Here is a 24,183-nt window from a genome sequence, read left to right on the forward strand (position 1 = left end):
TGCCAAGTACAGATGCATACTGGTAAGTAGCATTTTCCTTACCCTTGCCCTCGAGCATATTGGGCCTGGGGAAGGAGGCATTCCGGGAACCAGTCACTGCAAGGACGGTTATACTCAAAGTAAAAAAGAAATATACGTAATCTACTCAAGATCCCAAATATGCCCAGGGAAATACTCCTGCGGATTTAATCATCCTTGCAGCCACCAGGTAAAGAAACAATGCGCATACCTCCACAGGCCAATGGACTGAAAAGGGAAGTAAGAGACTGGATCTGGTGGGAAGGAAGATGGGTAGATAAGCTTTAACCCAGTGGCGCCGTGCCAACTCAAATGCCCTGTTGAACAGGTACGGACATCAGCAATGTGATGAGATGGAGTCTTATGCAACACCTCCCAAAGAAGTACAAAAAGAGGGCCAAGGCAGTGATGCAAGAGAGAAGAAACATTGCAGATACCTACCTGAAATCAGCCTTGGATACAACAGATACTACCAGCAGACAGATATGCATGGGCATCACAATAAGAAGACATGCAGCAACTTAAAAAAAAAGGAGATGGCAAAGGCAATGGGGGCACTACAATTCAGGGGTTCCTTCAGAAAAGGAGGAACAGCATCCTGAAGCCCCACTGGCAGAGCACCATTCACAGCGGACCAACAGCAACAGCAGGCACAGGGTAGCTCACACCAAGCCTTGCAACAAATCTCTTACCAACAGTGACACCACCCTGCTAGGCAGCCCTTTCGTAGAAGAGGAAGGGGCAGAGGCCAGACCCCCAGATGGGAGGAACAACAGGCAAGTGACTCACCCAACTGCAACACATGCCACCACAAAACACCAGTAGGAGGCAGAATAAGAGATTACCCACAGGAGTGGAGAAAAACACCTCTGACAATTGGCCTCTGAACATCACGGATACTGCATACAATTTATCAAAGAACTACTGCATATTCCCCCACAACCACAGGGGTTTCAAGGACAAGAGATCTTACAACTGAGAAAAGAAGTCAGGTAACTTTTACAAAAGAAAGCCATATAAAGGGTTCCAATAAGGGAAGCAAACAAAGGAAACTACTCACCTTATTTCCTTGTCCCAAAACAAGTTCTAACTCTGAGACCAATCCTGGATCTCAGAGCCTAAACAAATTCATTCGTACACAACACTTCAAGATGAAAAACTTCAAGGAGTAATTCCACTATTTAGAAGGGGGTTTATATGGCAACCTTAGATCTAAAGGACTCCCCTACACATACCTATAAATCAAAATCAAGAAACATTACTCAGATTTGTATTGGACAGAGTGCACTACTAAATTCACAGTGCTACCATTTGGCCTAAAATCATCCTCACAGGTCTTCTTCTCAAAGTGCCTCACAGTAGTAGCGGCACACCTAAAAAGACAAGGTATTCCTGTGTACCCACACGTGGGTGATTGGCTAGTAAAGGCATAATCAACACAAAAATTCCAAGAGGATATTTAAACGGTAATCACCACACTGCAATGAATGGGCTTCACAATAAACCACAAGACATTGTCACCACAGCCAGAACAGGTAAAGGTGTTCTTGGGACCAAGCTTAAACTCAAGGACATCACAAGCATATCCAGTACCAAAGAGAGCAAAAGCAATCACAGATCCAGCTCACCTCTACCAGAGTGATCGGTCTCTGACAGTGAGGATTATCATGTACCTAATGGGCATGATGACATCATGCACACCACTCATAACCCATGCAAGACTTCTCATGCGCCCCTTACAGGAATTGTTCTGCAACAAATGGTCACAAGCCACTTGGAGTTGGTAGGATCTAGTGGTTGTCACAGTAACCTACAAAAGGAGATACAATGGTGGGATTCAAAAAGATTTGACCTGAGGGAGACCATTCAAAACTCCAACTCTGACCATCACAACGGATGCATCCCACAATGGTTGGGAAGCACACACAGGTAACCTAAAGGTACGGGGACAGTGGAACAACACAGATGCACTGAAACACATACCTGGAAATGAAGACAGTTTTCCTAGACTTGAAGGTTTTCCAAGCACACATAACAGGCAAGACTGTACCAACAAAATGAATAATGCATACAGACAACAAAACAACCATGCTTTATCTCAACAACCAGGGAGGCAGAAAATGATTCACTCTGAGCAAATTAGCCTAAAAAATAGGGAATTGGCCAATAACAGGGAAGATCACACTACACACTGTCAACTTACTAGGATTACAGAACATGAAGGTGGACAGAGTGAGCAGACTAGAAAGCAGCTCCCATGACTAGGAACTAAAACAAAAAACACTGGAGAAAATATTCAAGGTCTGGGAGAACCAGCAATTGACCAGTTTGCAACAGCCAAAAATGCACAATGCCAACACTTCACCTCCAGGCTTCAACATCACCAGACAGATAGGAATGCCCTTCCACTAAATGGGTCAGGGAGTTTTGCATATGCTTTTCCTCCAATTACCCTGATACCGATGGTGGTGGAAATGCCAGACAACTAGGGACAAGCCTCATCCTCATAGCTGCTCAGGGGGCCAGACTGACTTTGGACTCGGGCCTAATAAAGATGTCCAAAGGCCAAATTATCACAATCAAAGCAGAACAGGATGTGTTAGCAATGCAGGAGGGGAGAATGTACCACCTGGAGCCAGCAACTCTCAGCCCAGCAGCTTGGCTCCTGAATATCTACAATTCGAGCATCTGAAACTACTGCCCAGGACAATGGAAATCCTAAAAGAAGCAAGAACAGCTACCACCAGAAAATGGTATGCTGCAAAATGGAACAGATACATTCACTGATGCACAAATAACAGAAATACGGAGACAAGGACAAAACAGGAAACTGTATTGACTTACCTCATTCACTTGTTAGACACCGGGTCAGCCTACTCATCCTTAAAGGTACACCTGGCAGCAACAGTAGCCTATACCAAGGGCACTTCATGTAACAGCTTCTTCACATCACCAGTGGTAAAGAGATTCTTGGAAAGATCTAAAAGGATTGCACCACCAAGATCAGTCCAAGCAACACTGTGGAACTTAAACACTGTGCTAACGCAGTTAATGACGAAACCGTTTGAACCTATGCACAAAACAGATCTCACATCACTCACGCTCAAATCAGCATTTCTACTTACAATTACATTACTAAGCAGAGTGAGCAAACTACACGCACTAAGAATACAGGAACCAAACCTGCAAATACACAAAGGCAAGCTAGTTCTCTGAAATAACCCATGGTTCCTTCCCAAAGTGATGGCCCACTTTCATGTCAACAAAGCCATTCAGCTACCATCTTTCTTCAAATAGCCAAAGGCACACACAGAAAGAGCCCAATACAGGTTGGATCTTAAAAGGGCTTTAATTTACTATCTGCAAGAAACAGAGAAGTTCTGTCAAGGGAACCAGTTGTTATCTCCTTTGCCAAGGCAACCAAGTGTTCCTTATTAACTAATGGAACAATCTCAAGATGGATTGAGGAAACAATACAAACTTGCTATTTAAGGGTGGGGATGACAATGCCCACACATCCAAGAGCCCACTCAACAATGAAAAAGGCAAACCTACCCATGGATGCAATCTGAGCAGCAGTGGCATTGGGGCCATCACAAACTTTTGCAAAACATTATTGTATGGACATTCAGATGAACAAAGAAGCATAGGTAATGCAAAAAGTACTACAATGCTTGTTTGCTAACAGTTCCACATTCTATCCCAACCAACCCCATGGGAAGGGATACCGCTACATAATCAAATGCACAGCATGTGAATCCAGAAAAGGATTCATGCTGCAAAACAAAATGATTACTTACCTGTAGGAGTAGTTTTTCAGCTTGAAGAGTTTTCTTGATTCACATGCAACCCACCCACCACCCTGGAAATGGGATATGATGGAGCCCGGTGGTGAAGAAAAGAACAAAGAAGAAGTATACTATAAAGGAAAGAAAAAAGAATCAGAAGATGGCCCCTACCCACAGGTACATCCTTGGCACCATCTCACGTGACACAAGGGATGGACATACCACCAAATGGTGGTCGACGATGCCCTCAGAAAACAAAGAAAGAAAAATGACAATTCCAGACCCAACCAATAGATGGCAGAATAATGCACAGCATGTGAATCCTGAAAACTCTTCAAGATGCAAAACTATTACTACTGTTGAGTACACATTTTGTTCTTTATTGCAGGCTTCTTGCAGCATTTGTGTTCTTGGAGCTTAACATGAGGCTAGCCAATTGGCCCTTGAAATCCACTCTTCTGTTCTGGGTTTAAGTGGAAGCATTTCTAGCCCTTTGTGTTTTTCTCTGCAGGTAAAACAGCAGGCTTAGTCTTTCTTCTGACTTCCAGTCCTTTGGTTCAGCAGGTGAGGCCCTCCTTCCGTTTTCCACAAGTCCAGGAGTGTACTGAGGAAGGTAGTAAGGGGTGCCACTTTTATACCTGGCACTAGTTTGTTGGTGAGGGAGGCTCCTTAACAAATAGCAATAAAATTCCTATGTGCACACGCTCCTACAGCAGTTCCTGGGGTTTGGCACTACCCAATCCCACAGTGCATCTCTTTGCCCAAATCCAAGATTTCATAACCTTCGTTCCTTGTGTTAGAGTTATGGACACACCCCTGAGGTGTGTCTTTGGAACTAAGGAACTCACTGTGCAAAACCAGTTCTGGGTCATGGTTTTCCCCTACTGGCACGGGTGCCACTTTGGCAACCTAGATACTGACAGGGGCAGGCCTATTGGTGAGTTACATCTGCCAGAGACACGGGGTGCCCCTTAATCTTTGACAGTTGGTGGGCACATCCCCAAAACCATCTTGTCCACCTTGGGCACACCTCCTCCCAACCAAGGCCCTTTTGTTCCCTTTCCTTAGGGCAATTCACACCTCTTAAGAGACTACCAGGTGACAATTGGGGATTTTCTTAGAAAGGGCTACTGAAGCTTTAAGAAAGTTGGCATTTTTCCATCTAATTTAAAATCCAACTTTACTATTGGCTATTCCCAAACTGAAGTTATACATTATAAAGTGCCATAAAGTAACCTAGTGCTTTTCCATGGGAGAGCCAGCCGTTGCACAGTTAAAAACAACTTTGGAGATATTTCACTGCCAAGATATGTAAAACTTAAAAACACATGTCCAACTTTTTAAATACGATGCACCCACAACCTAAGGGGACTTACAGTCTATCTTAGGGGTGAGTCACCAGTATAGAAAAGGAAGGTTCTGGCCTAGCAATAGGCATAGTTTTCCAGGTCAAACTGCAGTCCAGTAGTGACAGTTAATATTTTGCTTCCCCGCTCCACATTCCTCTTTCTATTTATTTCGATCCCTGTGCCCTCCATGTTGGTTTCCTCCAACCACGCCCCTGTGTTGGTACCCCTGCCCTCTTGCTGCTTACCCATCCTGCCCTCCATGTCTGTCTTCTCCATGTTGCTTCCCCCACCCACGTTGCTTCACCCACCCGCTTGCACCACTTTTTTTTTGAGTTTTTATTTACTGAGCCAACTCGGATTGGAAAAATAAAAAGTAGTTGTGCCACTGTGTAGGCATGCACATGCTTGGTGCAAGAGTCTACAAAATGCTTCATATATTTTTTTTTCTTTGTTAGCCAGGCTGTACCTTAAAGTAGTACTCCATTCTATTTTATTCCTACAATAATTTATTTGGAGTGCCACACATGAATAATTTTCAACTGAGAGCTATACATTCATGGTATCTATACTATCCACTGGCTAATTTGTTATTTGAAGACAGTGCGGTATGGGAGATTGATCAAACAACCTACTCACCAATGTTTTGTCTAACTCTATGTTCAACTCCAAAATCATGATAATGCTAACCATCTCCTGCATGACTACCAGTCTGACATCAGATCACACAGAAGCATGGAGCCTGCTACCTTTCACGTAGACAGTGACCTTCTCGCCATATATGAAGAGGACCCCTGCCTCCTGATATTGCTGCAACACAGATGAAGATGACCACTGCCTCCTTATATTGCTGTACATCCTATCTGCCATCAACAGAGTCGACCATTCCACCCTCATTAGCACCCTGGAGTCTTGAATGGAAAAAACTGCAACATCCTACCCTGATTCTCCTCTTCTCCTTTTACCTTTCCAACTGACACAACTATGTTCATATGGGCACCTCATACAGATCCCTCTCACCTGCTCAGCATCCAGGATTCCTAACTGCCCCCTGTCATCTTAAACCTCTACATGGATCTGCATGATGTTCTACTCACAGAAAACACCATCAAGATTCACCAATGCGCCAATAATACACAAATCCAGCCTCGGCCGCTGCAGGTAAGAGTGGTGGGAAGGTGGGGCTGGGTTGGGGGGATTTCAAGAGATGACCACGAGGAAAAATTAGTTATTTATTTAATTTTTCCTCGTGGTCGTCTCTCGAAACCCCCCTCCACCTGGCCCCACCGCTCTTACCTGCAGCAGATGCGGCTGTACAAATCTACTTAAAAGTGCCCTCTGCTTTACATATCCAAGGCCTCAAATGCTGCCTGCACATCATCTAGACTGAAATGTCCAGCTCCTACCTGAAACTCAGCCCAATCAAGACAGAATTCCTTTTATTTTCCACATATATCAAACAAGAAACAGTACAAGCTGTTTCATCCAGAAAACAAGTTCATTACTGATGTGCAACTTGTATTCTCGTATTTCGATGGTGGCAATGCCCTGCTTAATGGCTTCCAAAACATCCACAATGGTACCCCTTAGGGGCATCCTATTAGCAACAGCACATTTTGTCTACCACTTGAAAAAATGCTATGACTTCACTCCCACCCTAATGAAACTTCATTGGCAGTGGCTTTCCCTGCTGTCTTGTACCGTGTTCAAAATCTGCTGCATTGGGCACAAAGCTATAATGACTAACACACCCACTTATCTGGCAGACAAGCTTACCAACTCTGAAGGATCTCAGCACACCTGCAGCCAGAATACAATCAGACTGCAGACTAAGAATTGTAAAACCAAATGAACATAATAGTTCATTTAGCCTTTTCCATTATGCACTTAGGATCTGGTACAACAACCCTGTATTTATCAGGACCGTCCCAGCTCTGCTCCAATTTAGGAAATAGTTTAGGATGCATCTCTTTGAAGAACAGAACATCGCAAAGCATTACCCTTCTACTTTTCAGCTACCTCTCCTATAACTTGTTGACTTTAGGCCAGTTCACCCTGTAAATAATACCACATACATGCATAGAATTTGTTCTGGTCAACTCACCTCTGTATTCCATGAGTACAAGCTTAATACCATTGACTCCTCACCCACATGAGTAGAACTCATCCATTTTATGTTTGGATCTTCTTCAATCTAGCCTAACCACCAGTCATTAAGTTAGAAAATCAGACAACCCCTGTCACCCCCATGGCCACTCAGTCATGAGTTGTCAGTAGTTTATCCATCTCTTGAGGTTTAGGTACAGACTGCACATGTCTCCTTTGTACATTCAGAATCAGGCATGGACTTGTAACTTGTAATGTTTTGTTATCCAAACTCAAGCAAAGACAGTCATAATGATAATGAATGCACTTTTAAATCATCCTTGGCCCCTTACAGTCACCTACCCACAGGTATGGTTACAAAAGAATAGCACTGGAATCAAATTTACACCTAACTATGTCATCTGACACAGGACACCAGTACGTCCCAGATCTCCATCAGATGTTTTCAAATTACAGTATATTTGTGTATCCTGTAAGCATCATCCCAGGCTCATATCATTCAGTACAACCATACATTCATTAGTACATACTCACTTACATCATCAGAAGCCATACACAAAGAAGAAATATTTCAGTTGTCATAACTTATATACATCTTCTGATTTAGTCAAGCTGTATCTAACACAGTACCTTGAAAAACATAGGAAGCAAATAATGCAATAACAATGGGAAATGCTTCATCATTTTTTGACAGGGTCAGGCTAGTAGATATTGATCCTAGCCATAATGTTCTATCCTTCTAGTATGCCTTATATGGAGGTTTTTATTATTAAACCTGAATCAAGTGCCCATTTATAAAGACAGAAAATATATTTACTTGGTTAGGAAGCATTGTGGAAGCTCTATTTTACTGAATGGTAAAAGTGTCTGGACACATATACAGAGGTATTTTCTAAACTGGTGATATAGTTCAACTTCCTTAATTCTCCAGCTACATAAGGATAGTTGTATGGGTCTTGCTTTTAAGTACCCCATGATTAGATACCCAAACCAGAAGCACAGCTGAGCAAATACTTGTAGTTAGTATGTATGAAGTAAAAAAAAAACTTGGATTAATTAGAGAAATGCCAGAAAGTCAACCTGCATATCACTCTTATTCCACTTAAAAGGTGTATAGTAGTTCATAATAAAGCACAAAACAAAGATTGCAAACATGATGTGACATACTTAACTTTAATTATTTAGCAAAATTGTTTGTCAATCACACAGGTCAGTCCAAATTTGCCAGTACGAGAAACTTAATTGCTGGTGAAAGATTTCCATGTCTATCACAATATTTAAATGATTTGTACTAAAAAGCAATGAAAATAAAGTTGAAAAATTATGTTTGAGTGACAGGTATTATTTTGTAAGGCAGAATAATATATTATTCATCTATGTTGCAGACCAAGCATTACTAGTCAAGAGAGCAAATATTCTGAAGTCCAAAAGATGTGTGCTTTCTTTAACTTAGATAAATAGCTAACAATAGTATGTTTCTGGGTTACAAAGGGCTGGAGTGGTTACAGATCATATAAGTAAAGATGATCGATAGGCCTAGAATCCAACTTACTCCAATGTTTTGATGTACAATCTAGATACAAATAAAAAGCAACAAATAAAATACAATGAAAAATACATGTAAGGTCAAATGGGGTTTGAACCTACTTTAGAAATATAAATGTTGTACTGCATAAATAATATATGCCATGCAGCTCCCTTTTACTAAATGTACAAAGGAGGCACGTGTAGAACAAAACATTCCTGGGTTCCCTCCAGAACCAAACTTTATTTACATTACAATATTCTTATGGGATTCTTCAAGATTCACAGATAGTGGACTACATACTGAGGAAATTTTTTGAGCAGTGTTTACAACATATCTATGGTCCAAATATGTGCTACTCACAATAGTCCTTATTGACGGTCTCAGGATAATACTGAAATCCGATCATTTAGTTCAGCAAAATGTAAAACAAGCATATCAATAAATGTTTGAAAATGATATTGATGCCAATACTACTATTATCTACAATTTGAACAGTGCAATAGCATAAAAAACTTGGAGCTAACTCTAACATGTCTCCAATCTGTGTCTATAGAAATCATAATATTTAATATGGTGATTGCTTTAAAGTTGCAGTCTCATACTTGAAGCATATCCCTTAAAATCAAAGTCCTACTTCCAGTTGGTGTCCTTTTCAAACCACAACATTTTGTAGATTTTGAGGGTTTGATAACAGTGTTACCACACTTTATGGCACTTCCATCTTTTCCAGTTTTACTATGTTATCGTATACCAGTCCTCACAATAATTAATCGGGCATATAACTCAAGGAAGTAGATTACCAGAAACTGTCTCTCTTGGCGCCTGTGAAACCTGTGGGAAAAATGACATTAAGATAACCATCATCTGATTCAAACCTATTCATTGATGTTAGCATTTTTAAAAAGAGGGCTGTGTACATATCCTGGTACTGAAAGGATAAATTAATTGGGTACCACTCAAGAGGAGCTGCTTGGCATGCAGGAAACTTGTTAGGCAACACAGGCCCAAAGGTTATTAACTTTCATTTGAATATTGATGATTTGCAAGACTTTTGATGTTAAGAGAGAGAGAGAGAGTTCTAGGCCCTACTATCCTGGAGAATGAAAGCTCTCATACCTATCTGTATTTTGTTGCACTTAGGGAAATTGGCAAGCAGAGATGTGCTAATCACAAATTTACTGTCAAGTAGTATAATTAAAGTTTATTGAATAAGAAAGAGGGATTCTGAAGATTGACAGCCTGAAGCATAATCCACATTGATTTAAAAGAAATATGGAGTACACTCAACTAATACATGTACTATAATGCAGAAAATGAAGCATACTGCTGTACTCTCTGTTGTAGCTGCCTGTAGATGACTTTAATAAAGGAAAGATCCATATAATATGCTTGAGGTGTAGATACCAGCTTTAACTAAACCTTTAATAGCTCTGCATCTATCAAAATAATTACAAACCTTAAACATGACCCTATTGTGTCTAGTCTGATCCCAGTTGCAACAAGCATTTGCAATTCAATAGGTCTCTCATTTACAAGACTGTGAGCTATTGGCACTGTAAATGTCAATAACTTAAAAAATGCAAAACCTTTTGAATTGCAAATATTGTTTGTTTCCAATCGTCCCATGACATGCTTACACTTAATAGAGGCCACTCCCCTTTCTTTAGATGAGCCACATCTAAAGAAAGGGGCATGGCCTCTATTAAGTGCAAGCCCAGCATGGGGCGCTTGGAAACAACCCAAAACATATATTTGTAAAGCAATAGAACTTGCATTTGCAAAAGTTTAAGCTATTGTCATTTACAATGCCAATAGCTTAAACTCTCCCTATTGCAAGACCTATGGCATTGCAAAGAAGTGGCCACAATTGTCCCGGCTGCTTGGAAAGAGAAAGTGCCATGGCGTGCTGAATGTAAGGAAAGCACATTGTGCTTGAAGTAAGACAAAACTCACTAAAGAAAATAGTGCTTACAGACTAAATAACACAGATGGTGTAGTACCAGGCGTAAAAGGGCCAGTCCTCATGGGAGGTTACAAATGAGACAAGGCGGTACTAAGGAGGGACTAACAAGCCAATTACAGAATCAGAAGCCAGCATTTACAAAGGACAAAGACAAGCCAATGAAAAATATGGGCAGGGAGTGGGTGGAGCTTCAAGTGCATACTCTAATACAGCATGCCTTGCATAGCAGCACAAGCGCTGCCTAGGCTCAACCTAAAAAGGAACTCTTGTGTTCTGACACTATTATTTTAATCTTCATGTGTTCATCAGCAGGTTTCCCTTGCACTTTCAATGATCCACAGCTGCTATGCATTTTGCAAAGTTATGACCATTGGTTATAGTTTCTTCGATGTATGTATTATAGCGTAGATGTATACTAGTATGCAACATGAAAGAATAAATCTGAACCATTGTATCATTTATAATTGAAAAATAATGGTAAGAGCAGCAATTTCTGTCAAGGCTAGATCACTGCAGCTCTACCGTGGCATCGGTATCCCTTAGAATAGAGCGACTTTCAAGCCCAGATGACATATACAACAAAGAGGTGTTGCTCATTGAAATTATCTTATTTTTAGGAAGTAAATATCATATACAAAGTAAATACATGACAAAAGATTTTACCTTTCACTAGGGTATAAGAATTACAAAACAATTGACACATATGTCATGCTCAATAAATGGCACTGTTCCACTGGCTTTGTTTGCATGAACTCTATTTTAATTAATAACAAGAGTAGCAAGGCACCAAAAGTCCAGCTGAAAAGGTATAGATACTTGAATTGATCTGTCAAGCCTTGTTCTTCATTTCCTTTTAATCTGTACATTTTGTTTCCTCTTCTGTTTGTCTGTGTGTCTATTCATTGCTTCTACAGGTCTACCTTAGTCCCCTTTATCCCTTACATCTCGTCTGCCTTTTTTCCTGGGTCTTTCCTCCTCCTGCTTCCTCTGCAGCCCGCTCCTCGTTTTCTCCTGGATTATCCATTTTCGTTTCAGTGTTGAATTCTGGGTGATTTATCCCACTTCCTTCCTTATTCCTCAAATTATTTTCTCTTGTGAACTTAGACATATCCCTTGTCTATTCTAAATGCCTTTGTTGCCTGATTTGTATTCGTAACATCTAACCATTACCATCATTATGCTATGGTGAATCCCATATATGTCTTTATTTAATTGATATAGGAACAATAGGAATGCTAATTTGCTAACACAGAATTCTACCCATTTTACAAGTAAACATGAATCTTACCACATTTATTACATGCAATGACCTTTATATGCTGATTGGTGTTAGATTTTTATGAAAAAACAATTCTATAATTGTCATTGCTTCAAAGTGCCTCATCGCAGAGGAAAGTGTGGCAGCAGCAATTTTAAAATAATAAAAAAAGATAGGTCAGGTCAAAGGTAGCTTATTTTACATACTCAAATGTCCTTCCGTCAAAGATTATTTGGTTATTTTCTTTTACAGTCACAAATATCATAGTGCCTGTTGTTTTAATGTAAAAGTAGTGAACTCACACAACATCAGAAATTGTCAACTACAATACTTGCTTCTACCTTCTTAGTGACCTTGAACTGTTTGAAAAACATTTAAAAGCAAACGCCCATGCATTTGTTTAAGTGTCCACAACTGCATGTAAACATCCAAGTCTGCTGCATCGCAAAAGTGTTTAAGATTTATAAAAGAAAAAGGTTTTTGGTTTGTTTTGACTTGCATTGTCTCAACAACTTTTACGTATTTCCTCCTTATTCCTGTGATCCCTGAATGCCTCCACATTTTAAGCCATTACCTAATTCTTGGGCATCAAACCAAAATATAGCAAATGTTAAAATATTCTCTAGTCGGTAGAGTATTACGCCTTTGCATATAACACCCCAAGGACAAGCACGAACACCAGGATGCTAGAAGATGTCCTGGTCTCCGCACCAGGACAAATTGGGACAGAAAAGCTTTAAGCATTTGTCATTTCCAAGGGGGCCACGTTATCTTTTTTTTTATGCACTGAACATGACAATTATAAAGAAACATCAAGAACCCCAAAGGCAAACATAACCAGTCTCAAAGAATGATAAATAGGTCCCCTGTGATTGGGGGTAGTGCTTTTAGGGTGGGTATTTTGAAAGCATAAAAACTCCTAATCCCTAAACCTGAAGTACTCCTTTTTTTAAGGGTGAGGCAGAAAAGTGATTAATACCTATAGTGGTGCATGGAACGGGCTACTTTCCCTAGATCTGCATGGGTTGACATGTTTCTGCCTTTTTAACGGCCCTAGAAAGAGTCCCCGGCTTTGTTCAGGACCCAGCTCGTCACTTCCCTAATATTCTACTATAGTGGTAATAAAGCGTCCACACTATACCTATAAGTACAGTCCTGCTGGGTGTAATTTGCAGAGTTTGCTACATTTTGTTGGTCCTATAGGATGTGTGAAACATAAGACACAAACCATAAAAATAACAAATTAATACATAACATTGGAGACACAAAAGAAGAGAAATAATAATAAAATCTGACAAAAACACAGAACTATGCTGTTGTGAACTATTTTTGAAATTGTTTGTCGCACATGTGATAGATATACATTGCAAGCCACTGCAAATCCGATAAGGTGTATTCATTCATGTTGTAGATTGTCTTAACCAAATTTAAACTAGTGAGGTCCTCATGGTGGAGTTAGAGGGCAAACCATTGTAGCCACACTCATATATAAGATAGTCTATTGGGTATAATTATTGCCTACTTTCGATCAGCCAGCAAAGGAAGTCTCCTGTCTCCTCAATGGGTCCCCTGTACACTTATTTCACTAAAGGTTTACCCTCAGTTTTACCTATGCATCAAGGCAGACCCTCTAGTAGTTTCATGGAGGAGACCACTTACAAGGCATCTTACGACTCACCAAATTGGGACTGTCGCATCATTTGACATTACGTAAGGGACATATTGATGTCTTTACAGAGCAGGCGTAAGGAAAATGTTGTAGAAGCGCATCACTCGTATAATATTGTTCATACATTAGTCAAGCAAGCATATTCTTTATATCGTGAGGGAGTGGTCCATTTGTCATATAATATTGTTAAACAAGTACTCACAGAAAGAGATAATTTTAGGAAAAGGCGAGTAATCTCTTAAATGCAAGTGTTGGGACGGTGCTTCCTGCTTATATAGTCAAATATTTCTAGTTAAAGTATGTTATGTATATGTAAAAAATACATCCGGTTCCAATAAAGTATTTTTATTTTCCAACACAGTGATAACTCAGGAAATTCTTACTGCTCTCTACCAAACTCCATAAGTTCTATTGTGTCAAATGTCATGCTACATAAAACATTCTAATGAACATCACCTGTAGGCAAGATATGTTATCAGTCAAGCCATCACTTTGATGGCTATATCAGGGTTTTCCATAGTCGGTCCTGGAGGCCGGATCCATGCCACCTTTTTAGAATATCCTCATTTAGATAAATGTAGTTCTCTTAAAAAATCTGGTATCGATCTGGCCCTCCAGGACCGACTTTGGAGAACCCTGACCTAAACTATAATATACCTTGGCTACAGGTGATGATCAGATGAATTCCATTAGTCTAATAGAACTTATAGAGTTCGGTAGATGGCAGTACGAATTTCTTAATGTATCACTATTTTGGAAAATGAAAATACTTTGGTGGGACCCTGTTAAAAAAACCTCAAAGTATACATAATTTACCTTAAAATATCTGACTATATGACAGGACGCCCCTCCCGGCAATTACATTTAGGAAACTCCTCGCCTTTTCTAAAAATCATTCCTTTTTGTGAGCACTTGCTTTACAATTATAAAAAAAACAACTAGAGAGGCCCCTCGCTAATGTGCTATGTTAATTGGGCTCCTATGGCAAAATTTAAACTCAGACAATGAACTTTACTTTATAAAAAATTAATAAAATGAGTGGACCACTCGATCCCGATAACAGGAATAGGCTTGCTTGACTGCCAAACAAGTATCCCACGGGTATTTGCGAGCTCTACAAATTGTTAAAATAAATAAATAAACAAACAAACTGGAAACGAGTGGGGCACTCTTACACATTTTCCATCGGCCCCACTCAGTAAGGACATTAGTACGTGCCTTGTCTCGTCACGTGACGCAGGCACTCCCAGTTTGGTGAATAGTAAGATGCCCTTTAAGCGGTCTCCTGCAGGCAAACTACTAGCATCCAGAGGGTCTGCATTGATGCATAGGTACAACCGATGGACACACCTTTGGCAAAGCAAGTGTATGGGGGACCCTCTGAGGAGGGGGCAAAAGACTTGCTTTGCTGATCGATTGAAAGCAGGCGTTAATTATCAATCAATCAATCATTTACTTTATTCAGTTTGAACAACCATAAATGAACATAAAACAGTACAACACAGCACACATAAATACACATAGCGGTCATATATATGTAAAGGTCAGATTAAAAATGAGATTACAGTTGCGTAAAAAAACATAACACAGTTAGTAGATAACTTGTATTTAAAGGTATAAGAGCCACAGTAACAACCCAAAGGGATCTCTCGTACTCTATCCAATGGTCAAGCTGGAACAAGATCTGTTTACAGAAGACCTTCTGTATTACGTCAATAAGGCTGATTAGTCTATAGTTAAGGGGGAATCCCTGGGGCCATTCTTGTAAGCGGGGCTAATCTCAGCGCTTTTCAGCTATGCAAGATTTCTGTCCCTCTCCCAGTATAAAGGTGGTTCACTTATTTACGTATAGGGTGCAATCCTCAATGTCCGATAAGAAGAGATCCCCAGGGACCCCTTCTGGCGCGCGGTCATACCAGGTGCTATGGACTTGATTTCCATTGCATTAATTGTACCTAATACAGTACCCAACATATGCTCATTTATTTATACAGTGTGACTACAAAGGTTTTCCCCTTGACCTCCTCTTTGAAGGCCTCACTAGTTTGGGTAAGACAACCTACAACACGAATGAATGAATACAGCATGAATTTTCAGATTCACGGATTTGCAGGTGTTTGCAGTGTGTACCTATCACATGTGTGACAACCAATTACACAACTAGTCCACAACAGCATGGAATGAAATTGACTACCTTTCATTTTTAGGTTTCGCCCTGGCGTTGCAACTTCGTAGCAGTTGCTCCGCCCAAGGGCGAAATCTAATGTTATCTCAATATTGAGGATTGAAAACGCCCCTTCTTCCATTGGCTAGCTCCATAAATGGAGGCTAGCCATTGGAAGACATCAGCGTCAATCACTTTCTCCCGGTCAGAACGCGAATCGTGGGCGTTTCTGACTCTTTTTTTAAGACCCGCCCCTTGATGCCGTGTGTCCCGGGCCGCCCTGTGATTGGCTGCCGGCCCGGGACACCCCCGTGACGTCATTTCCCGGGCCGCGCTCTGATTGGCTGCCGGCCCGGGACCTGACTTGTTCTCTCGTTTTTTTCACTTTTCTTTCCGTGAGATCTGTTTATTTATTTGCATTTCCACCCTAAGCCCACCCCCTGGCATTTTTCCTCTCTTACACACTCAGACACTGTCCCGGGTCTGTCAAAACCAGTTCCAGCACTTTGAAAAAGCTTTGCTTCAGCGCTTTTCTCCTCTGCTTCCATATCAACAAGGTGGTGTGAGGGTGTTTGCTGGTGGGGTCGGGGGTTAGGCTGGAGGAGAGGTGTGTTTGTAACAACTACCACAGCTATCAACTAATGCCAAACAACAACACGCCCCTCTTACCCCATGGTTGTGTGACAGTAAAAAAAAAAAAAGATACGTTGAAAAATGCACTGTTGAACGGATGGATTGAAAACCCCCACAAATGGTTTGAAAAACCTCACAGAGGTGTGCATTCCCCAGCGTTAATACCTCCCTCCAGGTTTATGTGGCAGACCCCCTCCTTCAGTAAACTGCAAACCACAGAGCAGGCCAACTCCGATGAAGGGAGCAGCCTTGACTCTTGGGTCCTAGTGTTCTGTTATTGTTTTTAAGATTGACGTGTCCAATCATTTTTTTCGTTAACTCTTGTATAAGTGATGGAGAGTTCTGCACATGTGCCTTTCACTTCCTGTGCACTTGCCCTCGGCAGTGGTATGTTTCGTGTCTTACCACACAGCACTATCCCTTTTAGAATGAGAGCGCCGATGGCTGCCCTCAGATGGCATTTTAAGCTCCCTGGCATGTGCAGGACTGGGTGGGGCTTCCCCGCGCCACCCTGCCAAGGTGCATCACTCGAGCGTTTGCTCCCAAGCATGGGGCAAGTCGGGAAATGGCACCAGGCGGGGGTTTATGGGGGCTGGAGGCAGATAGTGCTCGTCGCTCCACTGCTGGCATATACCGAGCCAGGGCTCTGTGTCTCCAGTACTCCGTACCCTACCTACATCCGGACCCTTGGCTCTGCATCAGTACAGGTAACATGGGTCTTTCACTCCTCGGTGTCACTCACAGGCGGGCCCGGCAGACCCCGAAGCTGGCCCTGGCTCTGTGCATAGCAGGGTGGGCGCGGGGAGTGGGGCTGGCAGCCATCGGGCGGTTGGTCTGGTCTAAGTACTAGAGTAGGACTGGGGTGAGCTACGAAGGAAGGAACTGTCCTAATGGTGGGTTGCAGTTAGTTACAGGACCCACTGCACGAGGTACAGTGGGTTACAGGACACACTGCATTGAGGAGTACAGTGGGGTACAGGACACACTGCAGTAGGGGGCACAGTGGGGTACAGGACACACTACAGCAGGGGGTACAGTGGGTTACAGGATACACTGCAGCAGGGGTACAGTGTGTTACGGAATGTGCGTCTTTCACCTGGTCTGAAAGAGGCTCGCTGTGCCTTTCATGTCTGGTGTTTATACCGTGGAGGAAACGCTGCTCAAACCTCTGTCTGCCCAGATCAGTTGACTACTCTTTCTGATTTAAGTTATTCCGACGCAAAATAAGTCCGATGTAGTGGGCCATGGTTGAGTCAACACCCTCCACACATTTATTTCTATCTCACCCCGGAATCTTCTTTTTTCCTATGTCCAAGCCAATGCCCGATTAGATACATTGATAACAACCATTTGCAATGCAATAGGTCTCGCAGTTACACAAGTTTCAGCTATTGGCATTGTAAATAACAATGCCTTTTATTTATGTTTTTAAAATAAAAATAAAAGGCATCATTATTTGCAAAGTCAATAGCTCAAACTTGTGTAACTGCGAAACCTATTGCATTGCAAATGCTTGTTTCATTTGAGTTTATTATTATTGCCCTCCTTTTATGTCTCTAATACAAGGTATTGTCACATTATATTTATGATTTGTGTCTTATGTTTTACACATCCTACAGGACCAACAAAATATTGCAGAGTCAATGAATATTATCCAGTAGGGCTATACTTATAGAATGGATGTGTGCTGATAGATGTATGAATACCACTATCGCATGAAATTAGGAAAGTGAGGACCTGGATCCTGAAGAAAGCCAAGGACCCTTTCTAGGGCTGTTAAAAAACATGCAGACCCATTCAGATGCATGGACAATAGGCAGTAGCATGCATCACTGTGGGTTTTAACCATCTCTCTGGCTCACTCTCAATAAATAGAAATACCTGTGGTTTAGGGCTTAAGGATTTTTATGCTTTCCAGATCCTGGTTTCACTAAATACTCGCCCTATAAACACTTCACACACTTCCCACATTCACAGGGGGCCCATTCACTATTCTTCTAGACACGGCCATTCACTATTCTTCTAGAACAATTACGTTTGCCTTTGGTATTCTTGATGTTTAGGTAGGGAGGATGCAAACTTTGACAGTCCCTTTTTCCTTTCATTCCCCTGCACCCCCTACTTATTTGGAAAATAGGTCCATTTGTTGTGTAGATCTTATAAAGAAACAACACATCAGCTTAGTTTTTAATTCTAGTTAGCCAATGACTACATGTCATATTCAGCTGTCTATGCACTGGTCATTTGAGGGTCTATAGTCATATGTTAACTAAGTCACATTTATTCTACTGCTAAGCCATACAGCGCAATGACAATTTAGTCCAAGTCGTAATGCTGTCCAAGAATAGTAGCTGCTTGTATTTACAGGCCAAATGAAGCACAGGACTCAATGGGAACCCAGAACCCGTACCACAAATGAGTGAATTAGTTTATAAATGAATTATAGATTTTAGAACATGTAGCCCCAAACACATCTGCCAATCAGAAGAATATATCATGATTTTTAAATGCTGATTCAAAGAAGTCATATTTCTGGAATCTTCGTAATCCTAAAGTATACTAGTGATAGCGGTTTCCAACCTAAAGGACAAGGTTTTTCACTGTCATAAATTTGAGATTAGTTAAAATAGTTTCCCACTATGCGAAAAAAAACAAATGTACACTCTTTCAAAGGAACGGAAAACTCCCAATATTTAGTGGCAGTCATAGGTGAAGAATTGTATCAGTAGAGGAAAAAACTTTCTCTGTGGAGTAAAAAAAAGGTTTGTTGTACATATGAACAATTCTACATGATTTTCTCATGCAGATTTTACATCTAGTGCAACATCTGCATGACGTAAATTTGCTAATTAGAGTACTTCTGGAAATCTGGCTACCGTAGATATCTTTGAGTGCTCCTAGGATTCACATATAAATAGGATATGCTTTGGGCATCAGGTAATTATTCCAGTCATTGCAAATAGTGCTTATTTTTAACATTCTAAATCAAATCATGTTCCAAGACTCCTGCCTTTGGTACAGTGCTCTTCATCTATACTTTAATCCAAAAGAGGTTTATTTATGAATGAAAGCACCATTTGTTACACTGTGTTTAAAAAAAGAATATAACTATTACACTGAAAACCAAAGTCCTTTTACTTGGCTATTTGTTAATTAGTTGGCAACAAAGACTGTTAAAACCCAATAACTTGAACAAATAAACTGTTTCTATAAATCTATTGCAGATTATGGTGAACAGCAGCCTCTGTGGCTGTATTTTTTGTTATTTCTGCTATTTATTTTAAATGGATATTCCTAAATTTTCTGTGTATTTCTTTTTTTGAACTGAATTATTATTTGCAGGGGGAGAGGGGGAAGAAAGGCTCTAGAGGGCCTAAAGGGGATAAGGGAGACCAAGGAGCGCCTGGATTAGATGCACCATGTCCATTGGTATGTTTTGCTTTTTACTTTGTACTATTGTATTATTTGAAAATAAGAAGAAAGAAGGAAGAATTGCATTGATCATGTACTCCGTTTTATAAGATTACTAGTTATGAACATAACACTTTATGGTTCTTGCATTACTTATATTAAAATTCCATGAGAATAACGCTGTATAGTTCCTAAATTATTTCTATTATAATCCTTACATTATACATATTTCATAATATATTTTTATATATAGCCTATAAATTGTATTGTAGCTCTTATATGATATATAAAACTGTAGGGTCCTTAAATTTTGCTAGTGAATTTGATTGTGAATCAGAGCATTACTGCTTCCAAACTTATTTAAATATAACATTTTAAAGTCAAGGTAAACCTTCTTTCTTTCTTCATCTTCTCATTTGTTAAAGATATATAATTGTATGCATTTCCCCATTTGGTAATGTCATAAGGCACCTCACTGTGTGACAGTTCTTTTAGAAGGTAAAAATGTAGTATAAATGATGCAATACAACGTTCAAAGCATAACCCATAGTAATTACATAGCTCCTAAATGAGATGTTGTGATTCTTCAAACCTAAACAAAGGAAAATCCATTCTCATTCAAGTAGAAAAATATACATTAGCCTGCAGTTAAAATTATAATTACGAAAAAAAAACTATGAATTCCCAGAAATGTGTTTCTTTGAAGCTTTTTTTCACATAATTAGGAGATGCACACCTTGAATTCGGTCCCAGTTAACAGCATTGATTTGTGAATTACTGTCCTGTATCAGAATCATGTTCAAAAACTAAAGTGTGATTTTCACTAGAAAGAGGCAAATTCAAAATAAAATATTTTGACAATTCTGAATAAAGCTTAAGACATTACATCTTAACTTGTCCCAGGATTGCACACAGAAATAATGGTGTCTTGTGACAGAGCCAGCAAAGGACTTTACATTCCCAGCCATGTTGGTTTGTATCTGCTATAATAATCATGGTTAGTTGATTTTATGAACAGGGCCTTCGAGGTTTTAAAGGCGAGAAGGGTGATCCAGGGGTACCAGGGCTGGACGGGCTGGATGCCCCTTGCCCATTGGTATGGCTTTACCTTCCCTTTTTCCTGCATGCTTTTTCCTGCACTGTTCAGCTTGCATTTTCTTACATCACAATTTAACCTCTACTTCAATTGAAACCTATAATTCATTCTTTGTCTCTTCGCTCTATTCCTTCACACAATATCCTATTGTCTTGCTACCCTAAAATCAATTTATTTTGAGAAGTATTTTCGTCAGTTCCTGATATTCACCACCTCCATTAAAACAAGATATAATACCATGTTTCTTTTAGCACTTTCATTTTATCAAGCACACATGATGCCAAGTAGAAATATGTTCCTAAAACAAATACTTCTGTAATTACACATTTGCCCAACAGCATCTGAAATAACATGTATAAAGTAAACCACTTCAGTGATCTTTATCTGGCCCCTTCTCTAGACCCTTGCACTTAATACACAGCACTAGGTATTACACAGAAATCATTCTATGCTATTGGCCACACTTTAATGCGGAACTCCATGCCTTTAAGAATCCAAGCCATTGAGACTTATCGGCTGTGTTGTAAATTGGTAAACACATGATATTCTCAAAGTAGTAATAATGCTCAATAGATTTTCAGTAGCCTCTGATCAAGCCTAATGCTTTAAAGCAACTTTTAGGATGATGAACTAAAATAAATTGACAAAGACAGAATGTATTCCTGTAAGATGTGGCATGTGTTAAATAAATACATTAACACCATATCTAGTGTTGTGACAGCAGCATCTGCACATCAAGTTTCAATTTCTGTTTACATCCTATTGGAAAGCACTTAATTTTATGCAGTGGACATAAATAGGTGCAAGTTTAAGAATTGATCTTTCTCTTCTGTTAACTTCAGGAAAACCCTTTCCAATCAAGAAAATAAATATACTGCACTTGTCTAGTCCATTATATAACCTACATCTTACACTCAGCTACATGTGAGCCACATTGAGCACAATAATGCCATAATGCATCCTCAACAAACTGCTACCTTTTAAATGTTAGCCACCTCTGAGCTGACAAATATAATAGTTACATAATTGTGTTTATTAGTCCCTCGTGTGTAGTTTGTTTGCTCACATCTTTATGTAATGGTGGTAAAGATGACTACAAATAGTTGAAGCCTTTTTCTGTCTGCCCACCATGGTCTCCTTTCACCTCCTTTTTTTAACCTGCACATGTGCATGAAGTAGTCTGTTATGTTTTCACACTAACTGTTTCCACATGGAGAATTTCCTAAATGAATGCACTTGTGTTCCTAATAACTGGATTCTTTCAACAAAACAATCTACACTCTCTCAGCGGAGCCATCTACTACAACAGATTTCTGTCCTAAGATCTATATATCCCTCTAATTCCTGAACTAAATTTTTTCCTTTTGTACCCTTCTACACAACCAAATCCCCACTCTCCTAACTTTCTCTGTTCAATTAGTCACATACCAATGGGAAAGTTGGAAAAAGAAATCACAATTTCCGGGAGCAGATTATCATGCATTTATATTGGTGTGCCCGTATTTGCGTATCTACTTAAAATGTTCCTTCATTCGTACTTGTATTTGTACAATTCTAAATCAGAACTCTACAGTATTTTTGTAAGTGAGAAAAATCTATTTTTTACATGATGGATTGCATGTCTTTGATGAACTCTTCTAACTATAAGGCAGATTTGAAGATGATAAAAGTGATGCATAACGTTTTCTTTCTCCAGTTTTCAACATCCTCTTGTACCCAGACACAGGTTCACCCTTGTGTAGTAGTTGTTGTAGTACTTTATGCGATAAAACATTTATCATAAAAGTATAAGCCTATTTCAAGTACAAACAACCCTTAAAAATTCATACAAAATGGAATATAAATCGTAAATGAAATAAAAGACATATGTACAATTAAAAGTGAACGGGCCAGGAGGGCCATTAAAAAATGGAGTAGCAGCAGAGTCGGACACAGATAGCCTAACTTATCTTTTGTTACTCTCGCTCAAATTCATCTTTATCTGTTTTGATCGTGTCCACCAGGCTCTTCCCAAGAATTTTGCAACCCCACACACAATAGACAGTGATGTTACCTCTGTTGTAAGGATGCGTAGGGCATTAAGGTGCTGTCTGAAGCCCAATTCCCTGCAAATCGGCCTTAGCCACCGTCTTCTTGCCCCCCTATAGGCTCTGCAGGTGAATAGAAAGTGGGCTAAAGACTCTTTGGGGCATTTGGCATAATCAGACAAGGAAGATTTCCACTTCTGAGTGAATGAGTTTAATGGTAGGCTTCCATACCTAAATTTTAGGAAGAGAGTTCTATCACTGGGTGATTGGATAAAATCCAAAAATGGTTCAAGCTTTCTGGCAGATTTGTTCTTCAAAAATTGGTCGATCAGAGGTCCCCACATTTGTCCCTGTAATTCCTCCTTTTGCACCCAATCCCAGTACATTTTCTTGACGGTATTTTTTGGTGGGGGGGATTGCGTCCGCCAAAGCTCACCCAAACCTAACTGTGTGACCAACTCCCTCAACTTGCTCAGCCATCGGATCTTAATGCAGCCGCCCAAGCTGATGAGTTCGTCGAACACCGCAGCATAATTGGCCAGATCTGGTGATCTTCTCAAGCGCACCCAGAACAATAATGGGCGCATGCGGACTATATCCTTAATTGAGCGTCTGCCCAAGTCAAGAAAAAGCGGCTTTAAAGGGGTTGAAACAGGAAGGGAGACTAGATCTCGAAACAACGTATTCTCTGCCCTGACCAGATCCGAGATATTCTCAAACCCCCACAGTTCGGAGCCATAAACTGCTGAGGCCAATGCCTTCCCTTCGTAAACTGCCAGGGCCGGGGCTATGGGTCTACTAATCGAGCCTCGCTGGTCTCTTGAGATAGCTCCTGACACTCTCTTATGGTTCAGGAGCATTTTCGAGACGTGGGAATTCCAGGTCATTTTGTTGTTTACTCTTATTCCCAAGTAATCAAATGACTCGACTACCTCCAAGGGGGCCCCATTAAGTGAAATGTTCAGCCTTTTTACTTTTTTAGATGAGGACAGTGCCATCAGCTTTGTTTTGGAGGTGTTGATGGTTAAACCACGCTCTTCACAAAACAAGCTGAACCTGTCCAGGAGTTTCTGAAGACCCATAGGGGTCTTAGACATCAGGAGGGTATCATCTGCAAAGAGGAGGGTTGGTGTTTTCTCCCCCGCCAGGACTGGGGCGTCGGCCGGGTCCTCCCTC

The 24,183-nt window shown here is 40.4% G+C and overlaps 1 protein-coding gene across 1 annotated transcript in view; it reads left to right on the forward strand.

The window, feature by feature from the left end:
• Positions 1-24,183, forward strand: part of COL13A1 (collagen type XIII alpha 1 chain) — a 396,595-nt gene that overhangs the window by 301,366 nt on the left and 71,046 nt on the right. Inside the window, exon 34 of the mRNA XM_078643241.1 lies at positions 19,816-19,902. Within this exon, the coding sequence (XP_078499367.1) occupies positions 19,816-19,902 (87 nt within the window). The remainder of the gene's footprint in view (positions 1-19,815; positions 19,903-24,183) is intronic.

This window comes from Lissotriton helveticus, chromosome 5_1, assembly GCF_964261635.1.
Source record: "Lissotriton helveticus chromosome 5_1, aLisHel1.1, whole genome shotgun sequence".
In the NCBI taxonomy this organism is placed as follows: Eukaryota; Metazoa; Chordata; class Amphibia; order Caudata; family Salamandridae; genus Lissotriton; species Lissotriton helveticus.